The 23,825-nt window shown below is 35.9% G+C and overlaps 2 protein-coding genes and 1 long non-coding RNA gene across 4 annotated transcripts; 1 reads left to right on the top strand and 2 right to left on the bottom strand.

Annotated features, from left to right (window-relative positions):
* Window positions 1-1,316: 1,316 nt before the first annotated feature.
* On the bottom strand, window positions 1,317-5,385 carry LOC131003116 (F-box/kelch-repeat protein At1g55270). Its single transcript, XM_057929593.1, has 2 exons — window positions 4,630-5,385; window positions 1,317-3,008 (listed from the first exon to the last, which is right to left on the bottom strand). The coding sequence occupies exons 1-2, from the start codon at window positions 4,696-4,698 to the stop codon at window positions 1,758-1,760; spliced, it is 1,320 nt and encodes a 439-aa protein (XP_057785576.1). The 5' UTR covers window positions 4,699-5,385; the 3' UTR covers window positions 1,317-1,757.
* Window positions 5,386-10,549: 5,164 nt separating this feature from the next.
* On the bottom strand, window positions 10,550-15,096 carry LOC131003120 (DEAD-box ATP-dependent RNA helicase 52C-like). Of its 2 annotated transcripts, none has more exons than XM_057929597.1 (7): window positions 14,898-15,096; window positions 13,643-14,460; window positions 13,485-13,568; window positions 12,613-12,855; window positions 11,969-12,136; window positions 11,656-11,769; window positions 10,550-11,318 (listed from the first exon to the last, which is right to left on the bottom strand). In XM_057929597.1, the coding sequence occupies exons 2-7, from the start codon at window positions 14,342-14,344 to the stop codon at window positions 10,827-10,829; spliced, it is 1,803 nt and encodes a 600-aa protein (XP_057785580.1). In that variant the 5' UTR covers window positions 14,345-14,460; window positions 14,898-15,096; the 3' UTR covers window positions 10,550-10,826. The 2 variants fall into 2 exon arrangements, with proteins under 2 accessions (XP_057785580.1, XP_057785581.1); XM_057929598.1 differs by having other exon boundaries at window positions 13,643-14,456; window positions 14,898-15,055.
* Window positions 15,097-21,422: 6,326 nt separating this feature from the next.
* On the top strand, window positions 21,423-23,525 carry LOC131003114 (uncharacterized). The gene is made up of 3 exons (XR_009094542.1): window positions 21,423-21,581; window positions 21,655-21,775; window positions 23,190-23,525. It is a non-coding gene; the product is annotated as an uncharacterized LOC131003114 (long non-coding RNA).
* The last annotated feature ends 300 nt before the right edge of the window (window positions 23,526-23,825 follow it).

Raw genomic sequence — 23,825 nt, 5'->3', positions numbered from 1 at the left:
AATAAATAAATAATTCATGCACATAATTAAATAAATCTATATAATTTTTTAAATTATACTTTTGGATATATAACTAATTTTTTATTTACAAATTCATATTAAAATTAATACAAATTTTCTTCACCTTATTTGCATTAAAAATATTTATAATTAAACAATTATGTAAACTTTTTTGAAAGAAAATCTACTTATTTTTCCACCAAAAAACAAAAACAACATGATAAAAGAGTATAATGTTCAACCTTAGATATAGATGAAAGAAAAAAAAATTAACACCTTAAACAATTAGCTTATTCATTTTAAATTTATGTTTTATAACTTTTACATCGAATTAAAAATCTTCTCGTAATCTTTGATTTAACGTCCATAATAAATATTTTTTCATGAATAGATGTTAACGATTTTTTAAAAATAATTTAAATAGAAAAAAGGAAAAAGAAGAGTGATAAAATTTGGTGAAAAAAAAATTGAGGAGAGAAAAATTATGGCTGTAAAAACACTCTTATATTATACCTCATTCGTCTACGAAATAAACTCATATTTGCCCCTAAATTTTTGTCCATGAAATAAACACCTACTCTGCTTTATGGACAATTATACCCTCCTTCGTCTTTTAATTTTACTATCATTTACCACTAATAGACCCACCTCACAACACATTTATCACTTTTATATTCTATATTTATTACACTTCATCACTAATGAACCCACCACACAACACATTTATCACGTTTATCAACTATTCCCTCCGTCCCACCGAACTTGAGTCGTATTCCTTTTTGGACTGTCCCGCCGAGCTTGAGTCATTTCCTTTTTTGGCAAAAATTAGGCAATTTAAAGCACTAATTTATAAAACTAATTGCACCCCTTATTACCTTTTCTCTCTTACTTTATCATTTTATTACTTTCTCTCTCCTACTTTATCACTTTTATACTATAATCTACAATTTCTTAATTCTCGTGTCCAAAAGAAACGCTTCAAGCTCGGCGGGACGGAAGGAGTACTATCTTTTTATTTTACTCACAACACTTTGATCAATTTTCTTAGTTTTCGTGCCGAGTATGAAATAAAGTTTATTTCCGGAAAGAATATTTTATATAAATTTTAATTGGTGAAATAGTATTTGTACAAATACTTTTATTAAGCGTCTATAATTAATAGAAAATGAGCTATGTTTAAATCACCCTTTTAGTCTTTACATGGAAGGCACCAATGACCATAAAACTGCATTAATCCTGCTTTATGCTGATTCCTGATTGTTTCCTACATTTCTAAACTGTAGCAAATATTCAAAAGTAGATATAACAACAACAAAAAAATAAAAAACTTCTTTTGTTCCCTTCATTTTACTAGAGCACTTATATTCACAAAGGATGACAAGCATGAAGAAGCCATGAAACAGACGTCGAAATAAACAAGAATGTACACAAATTTAGAAGGAAAAAGAAAAAGAAAGAAAAAAATGTTTTTGATCTGACACTCTGTTTCATGAATGTAGTAATGTGATCTTACCTCCATCTTCTATACCCTAACCCCATCACTACTTTTCTTCTGCATTTTTTTTTCCATAGCAACTCCTCCTCACCATCCACACCCTCATATTCTCAGCATCTCATCAAATTTATCGAGGAAGAGATCACAGAATTGCAACTTTGAGTCAAAAAAGGTGCTAAGAAACAGCACCAACAATCTACGCTGCAACAGGGGAGAGAGTGAAGCGCGTCGCAAAACAATTGGGGACAGTATTGATACCTCATCACGCTTGAAGCACCTGACAGTGCACTATGTGGCTCTTCAATCCGCTTCTTCCAGCGATGCTCGACCACAGATTCGTGAATAGGTTCCTGAAATGGCCTTTACTCGCGATGTTCTCCCATATCTGAGGATTGCTCTCCACTCGTTTGTCAGGGTTTGAGACGTCCACTATGCTGATGCTCATGTTGTTGCGGATTATGCAGAGCTTCCCGTTGAGAGGCACGAGGGCAGCAGCCTCGAGGGCACGAGAGTTCCCAAGATGGAGCTTGCTGTCAATGAATCTGTTCCAAGTGTCCGACCCCTCATCATATACTCTCAGCTTGCACCCGTCGCGACAGTCCAGAGCATAGAGCTTCCCGTTCATGGAGATGCTCGGGTTGCGCCAACCAGCAACCATCCCATCGTTGATTGGACTCCACGCGTTCGACTCTGGGATATAGGCTTCACTCAGAACCTCCCTGTGGGCTCCAAGCCCCTTTAGAAACCATTTGCCATCATATACAACCCCAATGAATGGCACCATGGCTGTGCTCATATCCGCGATGAAGCTCCACCGGTTTCGGTTGGGATCGTAAACTTCCGCGGATCGCAAAGTTCTTTGAATTCCTTCACATTCTCCCCCAGCGACGTAAAGACAGTTGTTAATGACACACGAACCGAAGAAGTGCCGTCTGCGGAGCATGTCCGGAGCCCGGTGCCATTTATTCGTCCGAGCGCTGTAAAAAATAACTCGTCTCATAGATCCCTTTAGTGGGTCTTTCCCACCAAATAAGTACAGGTGGCAACCACTAAGTACAGCACAACCAAATCCGAGAGCTCCGCTATACTCTGGTGGAACGGGCGGAAGAGGCTGCCAGAGTTGGTAGGTCGGATCGAAAGCATGCCACGAGATTCGCCCATCACGGTCCCTTTTCATTACATACACCCATTCTTCTGCCATACCAAGACTCTTCCTAAGAGAGTAGAAGAAATTCCCAGCTAGGAGCTTGAACCACCTCTTGCAAACTAGACGAAGCTTATTATGTTCCACACGAGGAACTCGAATCAGACAGGCAATTGCAAGATCATCGGGCAGTCCCGGTAGAAGTGGCGGCTGCACCCTGTTCCTCTCCCGACGGGAGCTCTTTGTCTTGTGTGCACGAGGATTAATATCTGGTTGGATGCAAAGCTTAGAACCAGGGACAAATTTTCTTGCCCCAACAACTGTTTTTAACCCCGAATCCACCTTGCAGTAACATGATACAGAATCAACCTGCATAAAATTCCAATCCATGAGATGATGTAGTTGCTAAATAAAAATATTTGTGAAAAGACATATGGCAAAGCTAATTTCATGGCTTTTCATTAGCATACTTCACTCGGTCTTTTAGTTAGAGTATGGATATAAACATGAACACCATACCTATTAAACTCTTCGGAAAAATTGTATCTCCTTCTATACATTATGCACCACAGAGAACACTTCGAAAAGTACTCATATATTCTTCTCTTATCATTTTTTTGTTACTTTACAAATTGAAAAGGCACCACACCAACTCTGTTCCAGATAGAGATACAGAGCCAGTAGCATAGTAAGTAGTCTTGCTATTTTGTGCAAACATCAGATCCATGAATTCTACAGAAAGATAAGAAAACAAGGGAAGATCGGTTTTTACATTTTCCAAAATTTGATATATCTATTCTTATTCGGCTGATTGTCTTTAGCTACAATATTTCAAGACATGGAGCACATATTACATGCTTCCTGCAAAGCTATAACCAAACAAACTCGGGCACTCGGGCAAGAGCAAAAAACTATATCAAGAAAGGCGAAGATCCACTATTCTACTATTCACCATTAAGGATTTTGAGCAAAAACTATATCAAGAAACAGGTGAAGATCCAACTACTACAAAAGTCCAATGATAGCATGAACACCCACTTCCCATTTCAGTGTGTGTTTCAGGTGGTTTGTTGACAGATGAATTACTCTTTAACACAAAAGCATCAATATATTTTAAACTCATCACTCTCTTTAACAAAAACTCTCATCTTAAGGCGTCTTTTATTTAACATCCTGCCTCCGATATGCATGTATCTTCGAGCTTAAGTTCCCATGCAATACTGTAGCGACATACCACAAACGTCCTAATGTGATTGAGTTTCAATCAATAAAGCGAAGTTAGTTCCCTTGAGATGAGATATCACTCACATGCATTGATAATTTTATCTATGAGTTAGGCATATGCCGCATATGGCTCATTCTTAAGCACACCTAACATATGCAACAGGAATTCCTACCTGTCAGCTCTAATCAAGATACTTTCAATTCTCACAAACAGAGGGGAAAGAGAACGAAACCAGCCTCGTTCAAGATTTCAAGCTCTTCGCAGTTTTTTAACAAAGCCAATCCCCCAAAACCAGTTGCATAAATGAATCTTTCATCAAGTAGCATCAATTTGGCTCTATCTCCACTAACCACCATAAATTTCTTTGATTTTGTTAAACAAGGTCAGATATAAAAATTGTCACACCATAAAATTTCCAGAATTAACACACACACACACACACACACATTTCATCCATGGAGAATGTCCCATTGCCAATCCATCTTGTAAGGAGTAAGAACAACTCTCCCAACCAAATCAATAGTGAGTCAAGTCAAACTGATTAGAATTCATACTTCACAAAATTCAGCTGGGAATCTAGGAAAAATCATAAAAAAAAACAAACAAATAATAACAAAATTCAGAAAGGAAAAAAATGAAAAACCCATAAATACTTCACTCTAGAGATAGCACACTACCAAGAATTTCATCTGGGCATCATCAGAAACACAGGAATTGAAGAAATCAAAAAGCTCAAAATGTCAAAAAAGATTCTTTTAGGCTCACCAGTGGAGGTTGAACTCTGAAAACCCTCTGCCCATTAGGAGATCTCTCAATTATTTGCTCCATAGACATATAATCAAAAATGCAGTCTCATACATATATATGAAAAAAGGACTCCTCTTTTCTTCAAGAATCCCAGATCAAGAACCCAGAAAGCCAAAATCTTGAGAAATCTGAACAACTCAGCAGCTGGTGAGAATGAAGCACAGCTCTTTTAAGAAGAATCACTCAAGCCCTAAGAAATTAAACCCCTTTTAAGGGGGGGCCCTTTTTGAGCTCTGCAAATGCAAACAAGAAAACAAAACAGCAAAATTCATACAAAAACAGCGAAATTTATGCTTGGGAGTTAGGGCATCTATTTCCTCAGCTGCCTCTCTCTCTCTACACACCACAAATACAGACGTAACTGACATATACACACACAAAAACACTGTGGATTTTCGCTTCTCTGACCGGGTAGACTAAAAAGGCTAAACTGGAGATTACAGCTGGACCCATTGTCTTTAGTGTCAACACACCGGGGTTTACTTTGCAGATTTTGTAGTTATTAACATTATATTATCACCTAAGATATTGTGCACTGTAATAATCTCAAGGGCAAAGAAATTTTCTATTTCGAAGTGCAGCTGCAGACAAGAAAGGTGCTCAGATTTTCAATCTATGCATTAAATTTAAGGGGTCAAGAGAGAGAGAGAGAGAGAGAGAGGGGTGAGTGGGAATGCATTTGGTTTTTTCTTTTTCTCATACTTCATCTTCCTCTTTATAATTAAAAAATACACCAGTTGTTAGATAGCATATAGAAGATGTTTGACTAAACTTATTTTGAATACTCCTTATAATGTATTTTAAAAGTTTATAAGATGTAACTTATTAATAAGTTATAAATTATTAAACTATTTAAATAATTAAATTTATAAATTAAAGAGAGATTTTTTTAACTAACGAAAGAAAATAAAAAAATAATAACTTGAAAAGATATATAATAAAAATAATAGATTATAATTGAAATAGATGAAATTGTTTTTTGATGAGCTTATAAGTTCTTTAAGCTTATTTTTAGAGTTTATAAGGAGTTTAGAAATTTATTTTGTCAAATAATTTACAGAAGCTTATAAGATCATAAACAATTTAGAGCATCCACAGCGGCCATGGCGAGGGCGGTGTCGACCCGGTGCGAAGGAGGCGGCCGCGCGCTGGAGGGGCGCCCAGATGCGAGGCGGGGTCGAGGCTACGGCACGAGGCGAGAGAGGAGATGATATGGCGCGTCCTGCGGACGCGCCTAATTTAAAAAAAAAAATCCAAAAATCGCTATTTTGAATGAATTCGACCGTTTCCAAATTAATTTTTTTTAAAAAAAAAAAAACGACCGTTGCAAATTTTCAACGGTCATTTTGATTTTTTATTTTTTTTTTCTTTTTTCCCCTTCTATAAATACTACTCTTCCTTCCATTCTTTCAAATTCACCAACACCTTCAACTACAATTCTCTCCCAAAAAAAATTCTCTCTTCTACATTTTCAAAGATGGATCGTGAATTCGATGAATACATGGAGCAACAAGGCGGATCGAGGGTTCCAATGATGGGGTTTGCTCCATTTTCAGCAGCCTCGAATGTCTTGGCTACAGGAAATGTTCCTACGCCGGCGGCGAACGCCAACGTTCAAGAAGAGCCGGAGGAGGTGAAGCCGAAAGCCAAGGGCACTCGCGCTGCATATTCTAGCGAGGAGACCGAGCTCGTGGCAATATTGTGGGCGGAGGCAACCCACAATCCTATTTTGGGGACCTCCCAAAAGTTGCTCCAATATTGGGGAGCAATCGCCGAGAAGTTCAACGCGCTCAATACTTCGGGAGCGCCGCCGCGAAAGTCGGAGCATCTCAAGTCCCACTTCGCCCGTGTCCAAAAGGAGACAAAATTCTTCGAGGGCTGCTACAACACGTGCAAGGAGAATTGGGGGAGTAGTATGAGCGACGATCAAATCTTCCAACAAGCCCAGACGATGTTCGAGGCGAATTTCAAGAAGCAATTCTCCTACGTCAAAGCTTGGAAAGTGCTTCGTGACTGCCAAAGATTCACGTCGCAAGCCGGGGATGTCCACTCTGCCAAAAAGTCGAAGGGCTCCGATGGTGGAGCAACCACTACTTCTTCGGAGCCGAGTGTCACAACGAGACCCCAAGGCCAAAAAGCGGCAAAGCGAGACAAGGGCAAGGCGAAGAAGGGAGAAGGGTCTTCGGGAGGAGGATCGGCGTTCTCCGACGCCCTCGAGAAGGTGGCCGAAAGCATGAAGGAGCATGCTCTGAAAACGGGGGAAATCGCCCATGCCAAAAAAATGCAAGCCGAGATGAAACGGGAGGAGATGGATATGAAGCTCTTGAACAAGGATACGACGGGTATGACGGATGCACAATTGGCTTTGCACAACCACCTAGTCCAAGAAGTGCTCAAGCGTCGAGGGCTTATTTAAATTAGGAAATTATGTTTTTTTTTAATTTTATTAGCGTATTTTAATTATGTTTTTAATTTAATTTAAATTATTGTAATGTAGAATTTTAATTTTAATGAAATTTGAATTTTAAAAATAAAAGTGTAGAAATATGAATTTTGTGGAAATGAGGATCTAAGCACCCACCTAAGACACAATGCATTGGAGAGGGGTGTGTCTTAGGTGGGGCCCACTCCTAAGACACCGCTCTAAGACACCACCATTGTGGATGCTCTTATAAGCTATTTTAAAGAGCTTATGAGTTCAAACAATTTTAATAAATAGTTGAATAATATAAATATAATGAATTAAAAAATTTATTAAAGTTGATTTGTTAGATAATTTTGTTCGATAATTCCTATAACTTCAAATAAATTAATAAAAGAATAAAATGAGCTTTTATTTTTATGTAATTTATAAAACTCAATGATGTCAATAATAATTTCAGAAGTATTATAATAGAAATAAATATATAAAAAATGCTGATACTGACTAAACAAAATCATGGTCGATGTGCTCACATAAATTATGTAGCATATCATTTCTCAGAAAGGGATACAAATAAATTTTGAGATTAGGTTGTAATTAAGGTTAAATTAATTTCAGACAGTTTACATTAAGAAAATTGTTGTTATGATTCTGTCATTAATGGTGTCATCAATACGGTAAGCGAGATGCTTTTATGAAACGAGTTCCTTACGCTCAACAATAAATGCTTGATAAAAAAAGTCTAAATAAGGGGATTCGAATTTTGATTGGAAATGATATTAAAACTATATACATACATGTGTAATTTGTTTTAATGGGTTGGTCTGAATTTGAAAGTTTCATAATAAAAATAAAAAGCGCCCGTATTTTATTTACACTCGATAGGTGAAAATCTTTGAATATATAATTTTATAATACTAAACCCCAAAAGTGTTTTTTTTTTTGGACTTTGATTTAGTTTATTTCCCACTTATATTATATGCAAGGGCGTATCATGCTCACTCACAATTAAATACGAATATTTTAAACTAACAAATATATGAGAAGTTATACGGTTTCAACTTTCACTAATAACTTACTACTAAAAAAATTATTCACTTGCATTAATATATAAAAAGACGATATTATAATATATGTAGGAGTTTTGGAGGTGAACAAGTCATTATACCACAAATAAAATCATTTATTATGTTAGTTATCATATTCAACTTTGTTATTAGTACATATTGGCGTGTATTATATTTCATTATAACACAATGTACAAAATTATATTATATATTACACGTGTAATTTTGAGAGAATTAAAACAAAATAATCAAAGATTAATATATGTTAGCTAACCTCTTCGTAAAGGCAACATCATTAATATGAAAGAGACCACCCCACCTCCACCTTCAATACATCTACCTAAATAAATGCACCTACTATATAAAATTTCAAAACAATTTTTTTTATTTTTATCGGTTTCAAAACTTTTATTCGGAAAATAAGATGAAAGTGAAAGGAAAATAAAATACCGATATTTATTTCATTTAATGTCCACGAAAAAAGGTTTTGTTGTTGCACAGGGTGGGCCAGAGGGCCCAGTTCTACATAGCTTAATTATGCCGGCCACATAACTTGCTATTTAGTAAACTATTTAATTTTTATTATGAAAAAATCATTGAAATGTTAGAAAGTTGAAATTATATTCAATAAGTAATCTAATTGACTTTTGGCTTATGATTAAATTTCCCTTTCGAGTTGGTAAATAGTTTGTCTACTTAATTATCTTTATAGAAAAAAAAAAAAAAAAAGTATGTTAGTCTTCGATTATATAGTAGCTCATGTTTAATATTCGTCTTTTCATATTTAATGCAAACAATTCACTATTTAATCTTGAGTATATGGTTTTTCAGTTTTTAATATTTAACCACAACACGTTTAATATGGGCATGGTTGATCTTGTAGGGACGGAACTGCCCCTTAACTTTCTACATACTCCATGAATTCAATAATGAATTTTTCACTCTCATTTGATTTTAATTTTTTTAAAAGAAGAAGATGAATTCCCATGCATCTTTCTCTCCTTCTTCATTGTCAAAATCGTGGACCCCTCCTATTTCAACAAAATTTAGACAAATCACCAATTTTACAATTGTGGTTGAAAAATAAAAGAGGAAAATAATATTTGGTTAAATTCGTATTTTTTTTCGCGTTATTGGTGTCATTTTGAAACACACCATCAACACCCTTATACCAATATTATTGCCTAACGAGTCGAGTTAGAATATTTTATAAATATTAATTGTTTAATATTTGTTGTAGTCAGACGTTCACTTTATTTATTTATTTAAAAAATTTAATGATCAAAGTAGCATGAAGTGATACTTTTCTCATAGTCATAGATAAGGAGTGAGACTGAGATGCACTTTGAATATGGGGTTGCATTTGGTCTCACCCAACTCATAGTGTTGAAAGAGAAATTCAAAATGTTTGAAGAAGATGAATTAGTAGTGATCAAATATGAAGAAATGGCACTAAACCTTTTGGCTGCTTTTGGAAGGTCAAAGCATATGTTGCCTCCCCAACCAAATCATACGCCCACTAATTCTAATTATAATTACTCTTGACTCACTCACTCACACACAAGTAGGTGTACTTGTGTGTATGTGACGATAGCTAGTTCAACCACTCCATATTTCCATCATTTTTTTGGCTTGTATCACAATACTGCAATCCTTCTGTCTCATTCTCTACCTTTTATCTAATATTGTGCTTTTTATGAGAGAGAGAGAGTTAGATTATGGAGAAAAATGGGCGTATTAGATATTTCACTAGCATTGCATGCCAAGACTATGATAATTCTTTGATAGCGAAGACGCTTTGACAAAGCAATAATTCCACAAAGAAGTTAATTTCAAGATGATATAAGAGATGACGCAAACATCGCACTTTGTTTTGTACCTTTTCCTTATAAATTATCATATTTGAGTAGTACACATAGAAATTACGCGTATGTCAGTCAAAATTGATGATATACCTCAAAAGAAAAAGTGAGCATAGAATTCTAAAGTTATTGATCGTGGTGGAAGGAAACATAAATATTTGATTTTTATAATTCGATTAATCGCAAATCATAAAAAACCAATGTAAATATGTGGCCTGTTGTAAATGGAAAAAAGCCTTCTAGAAGCACAGGACGAATCAAACATTGACCAATTGACATATAGTATTTATTTGGCAACTAATCCACCGGCATTTAAAATGCAATAAAACGCAAAACATGACTTAATCAAAGAAAAAATAGTTTCTTAAAAAAAAAAAAATCATTAGCAAACGCCAGCACGCCTCAATACAAAGTCAAGACCTCACATTCACATTTCAAGATTCGGCATCATTCAACCAAAGCTATAACTAATCTTTGTCTGTTCCTACAGCCCTAAATCACATGCAACTAAGAGAGAGAGAGAGAGAGATTCAGAACTGCTCGTACAATATATACAGGAGTATCATAAATTTCAACAGTGTTTCAAATATTATTATAAAAGAATAGGCCTAATATGCACAACCTAGAACGCTGGCGCTAGCTAACTAGAATAATCCAAACTAAAAACTAAGCAACGAGTTAGCAAGTAGAACAAGACGAGAGAATGAATGTACCAGTTATATTTTGCCATAGCTTGCCAACATTACCACATCTCGGATAGCGTCTAACACGAGAAGCAACGAAGAACTCGAACCGTGTAAGCCGTTAGTCCCATGCGCTAGCCACAGTAGCAGGGCCATGGCCTCCAGCATAGACACTAGACGCACTATATCCGTTGCTCACGTGCCCCGCGCCATAGTAGTCCATTCCACCGCGGTTGTAGGAGGTGTCTCTCCGGAAATCCCGCCCACCAAATCTTCCTCCTGGCCCTCCCCCACGACGGTTCTTGCCATAGGAAGACCGGGCTGCAAAGCGGGAGAGCCAAGCCGGGACGTCTTGGTTTGCTTCTTGCATCAAATCAGACAATGGCCTCGCCAACGAGGAATTGTTGTCGTTGAAGAAGGCAGTAGCCAACCCTGTCTTGCCTGCACGCCCAGTTCTACCTATGCGATGGACATAGTCATCAATATCATTAGGAAGATCAAAGTTGACAACATGTGCAACATGAGGGATGTCAAGACCCCGTGCTGCCACATCTGTTGCAACCAGAATTGGTGTTTTGCCACTTTTGAAAGACCTTAAGGCGTACTCTCGCTCCTGTTGCCAGGATAAAAGGCAAAAGTTTCAAAATCTGTAGCAAGAAGAGATACAAGTACTACAAAACACATAACCCCAGATGGATATGATTTCGTGCATGTGCGTGTGCCAGGAGATGGTTTTTTTGTCTTCAAAGTTCAAATCAATCTCCTATAACTTAAGCGACAAGGGAAAATATTATCACATATTTCAAATTGTTTTCCAGCCTTCGATGTTAGTATGATTATTGTATCATTAACTTCTTAAGAAACTCAAGGGTGGGTATGCATTCTCTGTTCAAGTAATCCGGAAAACAAAAGAGCACTGCCGACTGAAAATGCTGCTAATTTAAATAAACCTGTTGAGTTCTGTCACCATGAATAGAAGCGGCAGGGAAGCCATTGATGCAAAGCCAATGTTCAAGTGCATCAGCTCCCTTCTTTGTTTCTACAAAAACCAGTGTGAGAGCTTGCTGCAAATCAGAAGCACAAAAACAAGGATGAGTACATTAGATTTCACAAAATACACTTTATTACATTAGATTTCATAAGTTCTAAAATGAATGGAAGCAAATAGGCTGAATGAAGAGAATACTAATCAGCCAGAAATGTGAAAACTGTCTCAATGTTCCGCATAAAAAGATCCTATATTCAATCAGTAATCTGGTCTACCTTTCCTTGGTCGCCATTAGCTATCTGCGCATGTAGAAGGTCCATCAGGTGGCTTCTTTTGTCAGTCTCGAGCACATATTCAACTCTTTGGACAATCAAATCAGTACTAGAACCAACTCTTCCAACAGCCAGAAACACATAAGTTGATAGAAAATCTGCAGCCAGCCTCTGCATGTCAAATATAAGTGGCAGAATATCACACAAACGAGGATTGAAGAAAGATGCATATGAACTATATGCTGGTTTCTGTCTGTTACAGGATGAGAAGACAGTTTCACACTAGTTGTTTATATATAACCCTAAGAGTATTTTATGGCTGATATTTGTCAACACTGTACTCTCATTTAGTAAAGAAAACAAGGCCGATATTTAAAAAGTATCAATTTCTAATATAGACCATTACTGTCACTAAAGCCAATTTCTCTATGTAAAAACAAGCAAAGTTAGAATCTAAACTCTAATTATCCAATCTGCTCCCAAAAGTGTTAGTTCTGACAAAGTCAATGACATATAACACCTTCCAGCTCGAATCTGACTCGGCAAAGCTTGAAATACCTGATGTCTGTATCCTAATACAAACACATTAGGTCTACTCATGTATTCAAGTAGCTTGTTCTGATGAATTCTGGAAAAATAAAGCAGACCTGAATCTCTTTTGGAAAAGTGGCACTAAACAGCATTGTTTGTCTTACACCAGCAGGTGGCATGTCCATTTGTTGCACGATTCTCCTTATTTGAGGTTCAAAACCCATGTCCAACATTCTATCTGCCTCGTCTAGTGCTAAATACTTTATCATTTGCAAAGAGACTCTTGCCCTTTCCAACAAATCCACCAACCGTCCAGGAGTCGCAACAAGTATGTCAACACCTCTTTCAAGATCACGGAGCTGTTCGAACAACCAATCATTACATTCAGTCATAAGGCAAAGCTAAACATTTTGGCAGGACGTATGCAATAACAACCAAAATAAACAACAATAGCTGAGGAATGATAGGAAACGACATTCTTTAAAATTAGCTTCTATCATCACTTCTCCAGTTCATTATAATCAAAGTTTTCACCTCTAGTTAATCCATATTAAAATTCGTGTTAAATTTACTAATGAAGCAGCATATAAGTGTTAGGAGCATCAGACAAGATGAGTTGTCAGCCTTTTTTTTTGTCATATTAATAAATTTGCGCCCATAGTTAAAGCTTCTTCAACATTACAACAAAGACATGATATCAGCTCCAAGTATGGAAGAGGCATCACTATTTGATTACAGATTCCATATAATGTAGCTTCTGCAATTCTCTGTTCATGAGATACAACAAACCAAGGTATCATTAATTATCACCATGATGGCATAACTAAGAAGGCGGCAAGCTTACAAACATGAAAATATATCAAAACACTGAAAAATATGGCAGTGAGTGATAAGCAAAAATTGTTCATGGAACTAAAAACTTGTATCCAATGCTTCTGAAAGCCAAGTTACGGAAGAGGCACACTTAAGTTTCAATAACAACAGAAACCTGCATGTTTATGGGAGCACCACCATAAGCAACCACCACCCTGACACCAGTTTGGTAGGCAAACTTCCTAGCTTCTTCATGAATCTGCAAGAGCCGAGACATGGTTGGAATTCTAGTACAAGCAAAGAATGAAGAAAACAACAGAACTAAAACTTTACTTGGACAGAAAGCTCCCTGGTTGGAGAAAGGATGAGAGCAAGGGGACATGCCACACGTGAAAAACTAGGCGCGCTAGGAGCTGATCTGCTAGACCTCATGATTCCACTTATGATTGGGAAGCAAAATGCAGCCGTCTTCCCAGAACCAGTCTGGGCACACGCCATTAGATCCCGACCACAAAGTGATATTGGTATAGCATACCGCTGAACAGGTGTTGGTTTTGAGTACTTGCACCTCTTAATGTTGAGATTGAGAGCTTCACCTAAATCAATTTCAGCAAATGTATTCACGGGAGGAGGAACATCTCTCCCACTCGTCTCAACCGGAATATCCTCATAAGCATCAAAATTGATCCCTGTATTCTCCTGAGACCCAAATTCCTGCTCTGTGTCTAAGTCAGCTCGAAAAGGATTAGCTTCTCTTTCCCTCCCGCGATCCCAACCATTCCCTCTATTGTTCCAAGCACCACCACCACCACCACCACCACCACCACCAACACGGCTACTACCACCTCCATTTCGATCATTCCTTGGACCAGCCGATTGAAATTGGAGGTTGCCACCGGAATGTGAAATTGGAGCTGAGGCTGCTTCAGCTGAGGGAGGCCTATTCCTAAGATGTGGCGGAACATAACTTGTTCGAGCTACACCTCCACCAGCAGAAGCTTTCCCATTAGAATCAGAACAATATGATATCGGCATATTCCTATCTCGTCCCCTGAAAAATCCCTCCAATCCCTCACAGTTCAAAGCTGACAATTCTTCTCCGCAAAATTATACAATCAAAATTCAGAAATTGTCGGCCTCGCAGTTACTGCCTGATTACAGAGTAAACAATCAAGCAGCAAAACGAAATGAACATTAATCAGCAACCAAAAACTTCTAAAGCACATACACATACATTCAGCATTGCAATCACTACGCTAAAACCAGGAAAAGAATGAAAAGTAAGAAATAATCACAACATTTGAGAGCAATGCCCCTACACAGTTCAAAGCAGACAATTCTTCTACGCACAATTTAATTATACAACCAAAATTCAGAAATTGTCTGCCTCGCAGTTACTGCCTAATTATAGAGAGAGAGAATCACGCAACAAAACAAAATGAACATTAATCAGCAATTTCTCAAGCACATATACATACATTCAGCATTGCAATCACTACGCTAAAACCAGGAAGAAGAAAAAAAAAAGCATCAAATAATCACAATTCAAACCACGAACTACGTGGATGCGTGGGTAATATGAACGTACAGAGGAACGGAGGGAGAGGTGAAAGAAACCCTAATTTTTGGGCGAGGGACGTGTGATCGGAAGCAAAATGCAGAAAAAAATATCTCTGTTTTGCTGCTTTGTTCGATTCTCTGGTTTCTCTCTCTAAAAGAGTCTTCGCCTTTTCTTTGTTTCTCTTTCTACGTAAGAGTATTTATAGAGAGATAAAATAAGTGAATGGATAATGTCCCCTCTCAAATATTTCCGTACAATTTTTGTGTGTGATAATTGCGGCTGTCTGGTTGAAATTCATTGGCTACTTTCCATTTTCAGATTTCTGCCTTCTTTTTTTATTTAGAAAATAATTTTTGTTGGGTGCTTTAATTGTTAATTAACTATCCTAATTATTCCAAACTTTGGTAGATTGAATTTAATGTCTTTCATTAGTCCAACTGTTTGACTTTAAATGCAAAATTAAGACTTAAGAATATAGCTTAATTTGAACGAGGTGGACAAATCCAGTCAACGTGAGTTTGGTTTATCGCGCGATCTTTTTCCAAATATATAGTAATATTAATAGTATTAATTTTTTTGTTGATAAAAGAATACAGTATTATTTTTATTGTTGTTATATTTAATGAAAATGTCTCTCATTTAAACATCCACACAGTACAAAGCACTCACATCCAGAGTATAATGAACATAAATGTAATCCTAGTAATCGGTTTCAAAAAAAAAAAATGTGATACTAGTAATCTATTCTATATTAAAACAATAATTTTCAATTTCAAATTAATTTAGATGGAAATTTTGTAAATTATAGAGAAATTAAAGTCATAAGTTTTGCAAATAAACTCAAATTAATACAATTGTAAAGTTAACTGTTAACATGTTTAATTATGCCCAAAAAATAAATCGTTCATTAATTGTCATTAATTTTTAATATTTCATTTACATACTTCCATTTAAATATGCTATAATAAGAAAAAAAAATTATAAAATTTGAAAATAGATAACTTTTCAACATATTTAAACTGGTGATTTCAAATTAATATATATATATATATATATAATTGCTATTGAAATTTATAAAATTTATAATTTCAGGCTCTTTACATAGGTCATCTATATAATTTTATAATTGATTTAAATTTTTTAAAATATAAAATATTTTTTATTTGCATTGCACTGAGGGTAAATCTAGTATTTATGTAATTAATAATTATTGAATTTCTGAGGTAAGGTGTTGGGTCCCGAAAGGTCTAGAATAGGTGTGTGTATTGGGGGGGGGGAATACACCTATAGGCTATTTTTCAAAACACACGAGACAACCTTTAGAAGTTAACTGATACTGACGAGTTTGAAAGATGTAAACAGTTAAAGACGAAGTTAAGCAAAGGTTGAAGACTGATACTGAAATAACTTCAGTGAAGATATCAGTTAAGCACTAGTAGAGGTTCAGTCTTAGATTTGATTAGATGAGTGTTATGAATCTTACTGACTATTCGAAAATTAATCAGTTAGACTTATAACACTGGCAGTGAAAGCTTATCTTTTGAAAAAGCCTTTTAATAAATACGTTGTCAGGTTTATGTTTCACTTTGCAGTTAATCAGTTTCAGTTAACGACGTTTGAGCATAGATAAGAAAGTAAAACTGAAAGCTGTAAACGACAAAGGGATTTTTACTTGGTTCGGAATCCAATTCCTACGTCCACGGTCAGTTGATCACACTGACAAATACTCTAGGCTTATGTTTACGGGTGCACAGCAAACCTTGAACTTAAAATACACTTTTCAGTACCAACACACTGGGTTGGATTTCTCAATCACTTAGCACGCACTGGGTACTAAGATCTCTTTGGAGTCAGAACACTGGTATGAACTCCACACAACTCAAACACTCTTTTCACTTAGTTGAAAGGAGATTCGAAAACTACCAACTAGATCACAGAGAACAAGCTCTTTGTAATCGGTAACTTACGCTTTGGATAAACAAGTATTTGCCTAAGGTTCTAAGAGAATGTATGTAATCAGTAATGAACTGATTTTGGCTTTAGAATTCTCTTCTTCGATTCAAACTTGGGAAGGCTTTGATTGGCTGAGTTGCAAATTCGGCAGCGTTTCAGCTTATGTATTTGAATCGATAAAGATTGAAATGATCCTCGAGCTCTATTTATAGGAGAGGTCTTGAATAGATCCGTTGGCGGAGATGGTCTTCAAGAATTCATCCGTTGGAGAGTAATTCGAAACGGCTACTCAGGTACAGGAGGTAAGACACCTCTGAAAAGATAATCACCAAAAAAGAATGCTCTGCAGAAAAAGGACGATCCTCTGTATCTCTGCATTTAATGCGGCTGTACTTTGAGTGCGTGGCTTCCTTTTAACGTTGGAGTTTCAGTCTGAGGAAGAATGTCAACTGATACTTGACTTTAGTACCAGTCCGCTAATTCCACGTAGCCAACATTAGATGAATCAGTCATAACTAATTCTTTAGTTGAGAAACTCGTTTAGTCAAATATCAGTATTTGACTCTGCCTTTAAATGCAACATCAGTTGAGTTCTTCAGTTTTCAGTCTTCAATCCTTCGTTCTTCATTCTTCATTCCTCCGGTCTTCAGTCTTCAGAACACTAAACAAACTAGAAGGTGAACTCCAACACTTGAGTTAGAAAGATTCTAGTCTATTACAAAGAAAACTTAAGGATTATGGTATCATCAAAACAATGGTTAGGATATTTCATTAAGTTCCCAACATAGGATTTATCCTCCGTGATTATTTGGAAACCCCGATTGCAGCTGTGAGTCGTCAAGCTGGTTATACGACCATTGTCCTTCTTGGTGAATTACACGTGTTGATGCTAGCTATTAATTTTTGTCTCTAGCAGGATTTTGGTCCGATCATTGTGTTCACATACTCACTGTTGGTTATTCATCTTCTTCACGACACCTATAGAGGTTTTAATTCACTGTGTGACGATTTTTGGGAAGTTTCGAACATAAATGGAGGCATGTAGTTTTCGAATTCTGTTATAGTCGTTGCGAGGTCAATTGTGCAGCGCATGAGCTTGCTATTTTTTCTTTGGTTTCTCAATAAGTTAAGATTTAGAAGAATGATTTTCTATCTTGACTTCTTGACATTATTCTTTCTGATTTGATTTGAATGAAATTTGGTTTTTGCCTTTAAATAAAAAAACAATTATTGAATTTCAGCATTTGAATTCCTATTAAAAACAAATATTGAACTCAGTGATTATGCCATCATAGTTATTTACATATATTTCTTGGGCTGTTTGTTTTAGTGTACGGGATAAAGTTTAATATATTTAATTATGATGTCCTATAAAATATTACGATAGTAGTATTATTTTGTAATAAATGAATATATGATAGTACTATTTTGATGACACGTACCATATATATGTGGTGTCAATATAATCACATATACTTAATAACATATGTTGATCGATCCCTTATTTTATTACTAGTAAAGATTTTTAATATTTAAGCAAATAAAACGTTCACATATTATATATATTATATTTAGGGCTTGTTTGATATGGTAGATAAGGCATAGATAGAATAAGTATCTATCACATACCAATTGCTTGGTGATTTGGATGTAATTATGTTCACCCGCTCGGATCAAGTATAACAGGTGAAAAAACATGAACAAGAGCAAAGAGTTACCCTAGATTGCTTAGCCTTGACAGCTCAGTTGTGACATTCACATGTGGAATATGCAAACTTAGTCTTGATAGTTCAGTTGTGATATTCACCTGTGGCAGCAATGTCAATGTCCACTCGTGGCAACTGTGTCAACGTCCACTCGTGGCAGCTATGTCAACGTTACCCTTGGCACTCCAACTATGTCAAGGCCATCATTGGCACCCCAGCTATGTCAACACCAGATATTTGGGACCAATTGCACTGCTTAATGGGCCTTTGGGCTAGGTTTACTCTGTAACTTATAAATAGGGCTCTCATGTGTGAATTTAGGGGATTGATTCATTATTCATTACTCAACTTTGTAATTATAAAACTCCACAAATAGTTATTTCTCTCGGGTTTTTCTCCGTGGACGTAGATCTTTACGATTAAACCACGTTAAAATCTTGTGTTATTTTAGATTTTTATATTTTTTGCTGTTGAGTTCAATTCCAAGCTCAACATTTGGTATCATATTTCATCTTGGAGGCTTCAGAAAACAACAAAGCCCAATTCTAATTATTTGTTTCGTTCAACTTATACATCTTCCTATCATAATTTGCAAGTATACAATCTTGTAAAAATATAAGGTTAATTGAAGTTCTGGCTGGAGGTCCAAATAGAAGTAATACTAAAAGATTGTAGGAACTTCATTGATGAGCAGAGAAGATTGATGCTCGGAGAGGAGATGCCATATGCTAGCTCTTTAGTAGGTTGCAAAAAAATTTTATATTGTTCGTATTTTTTTATTTTTAATTAGTTTTTAGCTATTTAAATATGAAATTTTAATAATAATATAGTTTGGACTTTTAAGAGCTCAAAATTATTATATTAAAAAATGACTATTAATTTTGTTATATTGACAACGTAGTGTTATTTGGTCAAAAAGAGATTGACTTAAATTATTTTCTTTACAATCTATAAATTTAATTATTATTAGGGTTAATTTGATATAAATTCACCAACTTTCGCCGATTTTGAATTTAGACACCACCTTCAAAATTTGTCTGACAATACTCAACCTTTGCACCCAGTTTAATTTTTGGCCCAACGAAAATTTCCGTCAAAATACGTGTCATTACTTATCCGACGTGTGCACAAATTATCTGACCTGTGTAATTTTAATAGTGACATGGCATTTATGAGTAAAAAACGACTGCATTTTAGCTGGAGAGATTTAAAAATGTTGTCGTCCTTAGAAGCAATTCTTCATTTCCAAATAAGGGTTGGGAAAAACTGAATCTTGGCATATTTCGTTGAAGAACCACGAAAATGGCAGACATGTAAATCAAATTTGAAGAATGCGATGAAATTTAATGAATTTGTTGTGTGAATAAGTTGATTTAGTTATGCATTTTCTTGTGTTGCTCATTTTGCAGTTCTTTCAGACTTTTTTTACAACGTGATGGTCGATTTCATGAAATTAATGGGGGTGAAGAGTATTGTGGGGGGGGGGGGGGTGCTGTTGAATGTCGTAGTTTAGATACCGATTTGTTTGGGTACTTTGATTTAGTGGATGAAATTATGAAATTAGGATATAAGTCATGGGAACATATTTAGTGCAAGGAGATGGATTAAGATGGTTTAGCTTAGTTGAGGACGACAGTGATGTTCTTGGTATGTTAAGTCAGATGACTCCATTGCGTAAACATATTAGAGTATATGTTGAGGGTTGTAAGAAAACTGCATTAACAATTGGAGAGGGTAATTTGGCTGTTGAGAATGAAACTGCTCATAACTTGAATGCAACTCATGAGGCTAGTCCTGAGGTGCAGCGGCCTACAAAGAAGTCTAAGGGTAAAAAGAAAGTAACTCAGAAATGTAAAGGTAAGGAGAAGGTGGTAGAGACTGTGAGGGAGACTATCAATGAAAAAGTGAGGGATAAATCAACTGATAAACATATTGGGAAGGTTACTAAGAAGGTGACTGAAAGCATAGATGAACTTATAACTGAAAAAATTACAGAGAAGGTCAATGAAAAGGAAAGTGAAAGGGTTAGTGAGAGCCAAATAAATAGAGTTACTGAATTAGAGAGAGCCTAATTCTGTAAAGAGGAGAGTGATACTGAAACTGATGATGGTTATGTGCCTAGGGATGGGGAGGAAACTGAGGATGACCTTAGTGATAGAGAGCTAGCTGATGAGGATAAGGAGTACATGTCAAGCCGTAGGGAGGTTAGAATTGATAGAGATACATTTAATGATAATGATGATGATGTTGGGTAAGACAAAGAAAGAACATTGTCTGAGTATGATGATATAATCATATAATAACTATGTGTGAGGAAATTAGGTGCTCTGTAATGGAAAGACAGTTTAAGAAGCTTTCTGAGGTTGTGAGTGTGAATGATACCCTTGTGTTGTAGGGTTAGGAAAACAGTAGAGGAAATGAAATTTAAAAGTAGATATTGTGAGGTGCATCATGCTGTTGGTGGCTTGTTTGAGGTTCATCTTTATGATGACAAATTCATTGTAAGTTTAGATGAGAAAGTGTGCTCTTGTAGATCATGGGAATTGACTGGAACCCATGTCTTCATGCTACTACTTCAATTATGTATATGAAAGGGAATGTGGATTAATATGTGCATGATTTTTAAACAATTGAGCGGTACAAGAAGGCATATGAGGTAGGTATCAAACCACTAAGGTTGCATTTACTTTGATGGAAAAGGTGAGAAAAAATATATTTTCACCCTTTTTCCACCCTTTTCACATGTTTACTATGATGGAAAAATTTTCCCGGGCAGGCTGGAAAATTTTCTTGGGCAGCTCCTTTTCAGCCATTTTTCTCTCAAATGTTGGATAATATTATCCAAGGTTAGAGGTGTGAAAATATTATCCAAAGTTTTAATTTTTTTAACTTTTCAATTTTACCCCTGAAAATGTATGAGGATAGCACACTCGGTCTTCATTCTTCCCGCAAGCATAAAAATTCTCCAAATTCTCTCATCGGCGCCGCTCCGCTCATTCCGACGTCGCTCCACCCAGTCCATCGTCTACCTTTCCACCTGCTTCGGTTATCGGTCAGTCTCTCTCTCTCTCTCTATTTGTCTTTCTTTTCCATCGTCTCTCTCTCTCAATTCGGGAACCCTATAGAGTGCTCGCAGGTCGGGTTCACGAGTCATCTCGTCTATCTCTCATTGTCTTAGCCTCGGTTGTCGCTCCAGCCAGCTCCGCCGTCTGCCTCGCCACGCAATTGCTGAATATAACTGATGGGGTAATTCCTGAATTTCTGTGTTTGTTTTGTTGCGTCATATTATAAGATTTGTGGATTTGATAGCTTCTTTTATGGTAGATCTACATATTGATGTATCCTTCGTAAGAGGTGCTATTGATGGATTATTTCTTTCTTTTCAAGCTCTTGATGTGTATGTTTGTTGGTCCATGTTATGCAGCTTGGTTCATATATTCATATTTGGTTGTTCCTTGTTTTGCTGGTTGCCTAGAGTATAGGTTTCATAATAACCACTTTTACTCCAAATTTGACTGTTTTTTTTGTTTCCCTTTGTATTATCAATATCAACTTTGCACTTCATCATTTGCTTAAAATCAGGACATGGCTTCTCCTGTAAAGTTTTTTAGGACTTAACTGTTAATCTTGTGCTGGGGTTATGGTAGATATATTGGGTTATGGTTGTTTACAAATTATAAATTGGTAAACTTTATATAGGCGTTGTGCTGAGTTTCAAGAAATATAAGTAGTGATATAGAAAAAGAGGATCTTCCCGCAACCTTTGGATGATTCATACCATTGATTTGGATAAATTTCTAAGTATAAGATCAACTTACATTAATCACCCAAAATTCTTACTTGTTGCAACAAATTCTGGATAACATACATGACTTTTACCTCTTCATTACTTAGTATTGCCAAATGCCAACTGATATCATATGACATGATAGTTGATAGACTCATTACTTTATTTGGATTTGGAGCAATGGAAGTTTGCATAATGCATGAGATTCTATTTGCTATACAAGTTTCATTGAGGTATATTACAAAGGTCTTTGTAGTATTCTGTTGAGATGAAGTAGTTCTTCTGTAGAGAGTATCAATAGAACTAGAAATAGTCTTATATTTTCCGAAGTGTAAGGACGGGAGGAGCTGGTGGCGAGTGAGACATAGAGAGAATGGATTGACTGGTTCAGTACTCTAAGGAATTAAGTACAAGAAAAGGAAAAGATGCACAAAAATAGTGGATTCAGCCTTGATTAAACATTAGCTCAACATCAAACATAATTATATTATAAGGAGAAAATTTCATTCTAAATCATTTATGTTTGATATTAGTACTAAGTAACAAGGACCCTAACCTTTTGTTGAAACTGGTAAATCATTTATGTTTACATATTATAAACTGGTAAATCCTTATAATTTTACTACTTCCCCCATTTTTATCATCTCAATCATGAGTTGGTTTAATTTATGTGCGTGTGTTTGAATATAATTAAGAAATCTTATATACAAATAAAAGTAATTAATTATCTTAATAGCATTGATGAATATACAATTAATTATCTTAATAGCATGTATTTTACATTTATCAAGGAAAAGTTATTTCTTTTCTTTTACGCGGGATAGCTCTAAGTTAAATATAGTGTGGTTATCTGATTATACGTGTTGCTACCAGATATAACAATGATCGTCTCAGATAGTATTGAAATATATTTTGTGTGCCGGTGGAAAATCTCACTCGGAAGGCTCAACTTCAGGAAGTAGAGATAGAAAGAAAAACCACATAGCTGAAGGAGGCAATAGCAATTGCAGGGGAAGAGACTGCGAAGTGTAAATCTGCAAAAGAAGTCATAAAATCACTTACAGCTCAAGTAAGAAAAATAATTATGTATAAAAATCTAGATGTCAATTTAGATGACAAAGTTTCTTTTAGTTGTATAAGCCTCCCAGATGTGGATGAAAGTCCAGTTCTTGCTCTTTTGAAATAATCTTTAAAGTTCTCATTGATGAATATGTGGATTGAACACTTTGTCTACAACAAGCTTTTTGTGATGCCTAGTTGTCTGGTGGTATCTTTTGTGTGCATGTAACACAGCTACTACTATCTGAGTTGAGAATTTCTAGATTTCTACTTTTTTTCAAGAACAAATCTTAAAACCTGCCTTAATTGATATGGGCCAGGGGATTCCATTTGTTGCATGAGCCATGCAGCAACAGCTTTGGAATTTATGGGAAGGATTCCATGAATTCCAAATGCTTAATTAGAATTTCTGGTTTGCTTGACATGGAAATGCATGTTGCAGAAGGGATT

Source organism: Salvia miltiorrhiza, unplaced genomic scaffold (genome assembly GCF_028751815.1).
Source record: "Salvia miltiorrhiza cultivar Shanhuang (shh) unplaced genomic scaffold, IMPLAD_Smil_shh fragScaff_scaffold_71_2, whole genome shotgun sequence".
Classification (NCBI taxonomy): Eukaryota; Viridiplantae; Streptophyta; class Magnoliopsida; order Lamiales; family Lamiaceae; genus Salvia; species Salvia miltiorrhiza.
The sequence above is the reverse complement of the archived record's forward strand: the minus strand, read 5'-3'. Positions and strand labels throughout refer to the sequence as shown.

Bases quoted from the DNA above. Each gene is read 5' to 3' on its own strand.
- LOC131003116 (XM_057929593.1), bottom strand. From the start codon at position 4,698: ATGTCTATGGAGCAAATAATTGAGAGATCTCCTAATGGGCAGAGGGTT. The intron at 3,009-4,629 runs GTGAGCCTAAAA...AATTTTATGCAG, and splicing joins TCAGAGTTCAACCTCCACTG to GTTGATTCTGTATCATGTTA.
- LOC131003120 (XM_057929597.1), bottom strand. From the start codon at position 14,344: ATGCCGATATCATATTGTTCTGATTCTAATGGGAAAGCTTCTGCTGGT. The intron at 12,856-13,484 runs GTTTCTGTTGTT...TTGTTCGAACAG, and splicing joins GTGCTCCCATAAACATGCAG to CTCCGTGATCTTGAAAGAGG. The intron at 11,770-11,968 runs GTAGACCAGATT...TCTGATTTGCAG, and splicing joins CTAATGGCGACCAAGGAAAG to CAAGCTCTCACACTGGTTTT.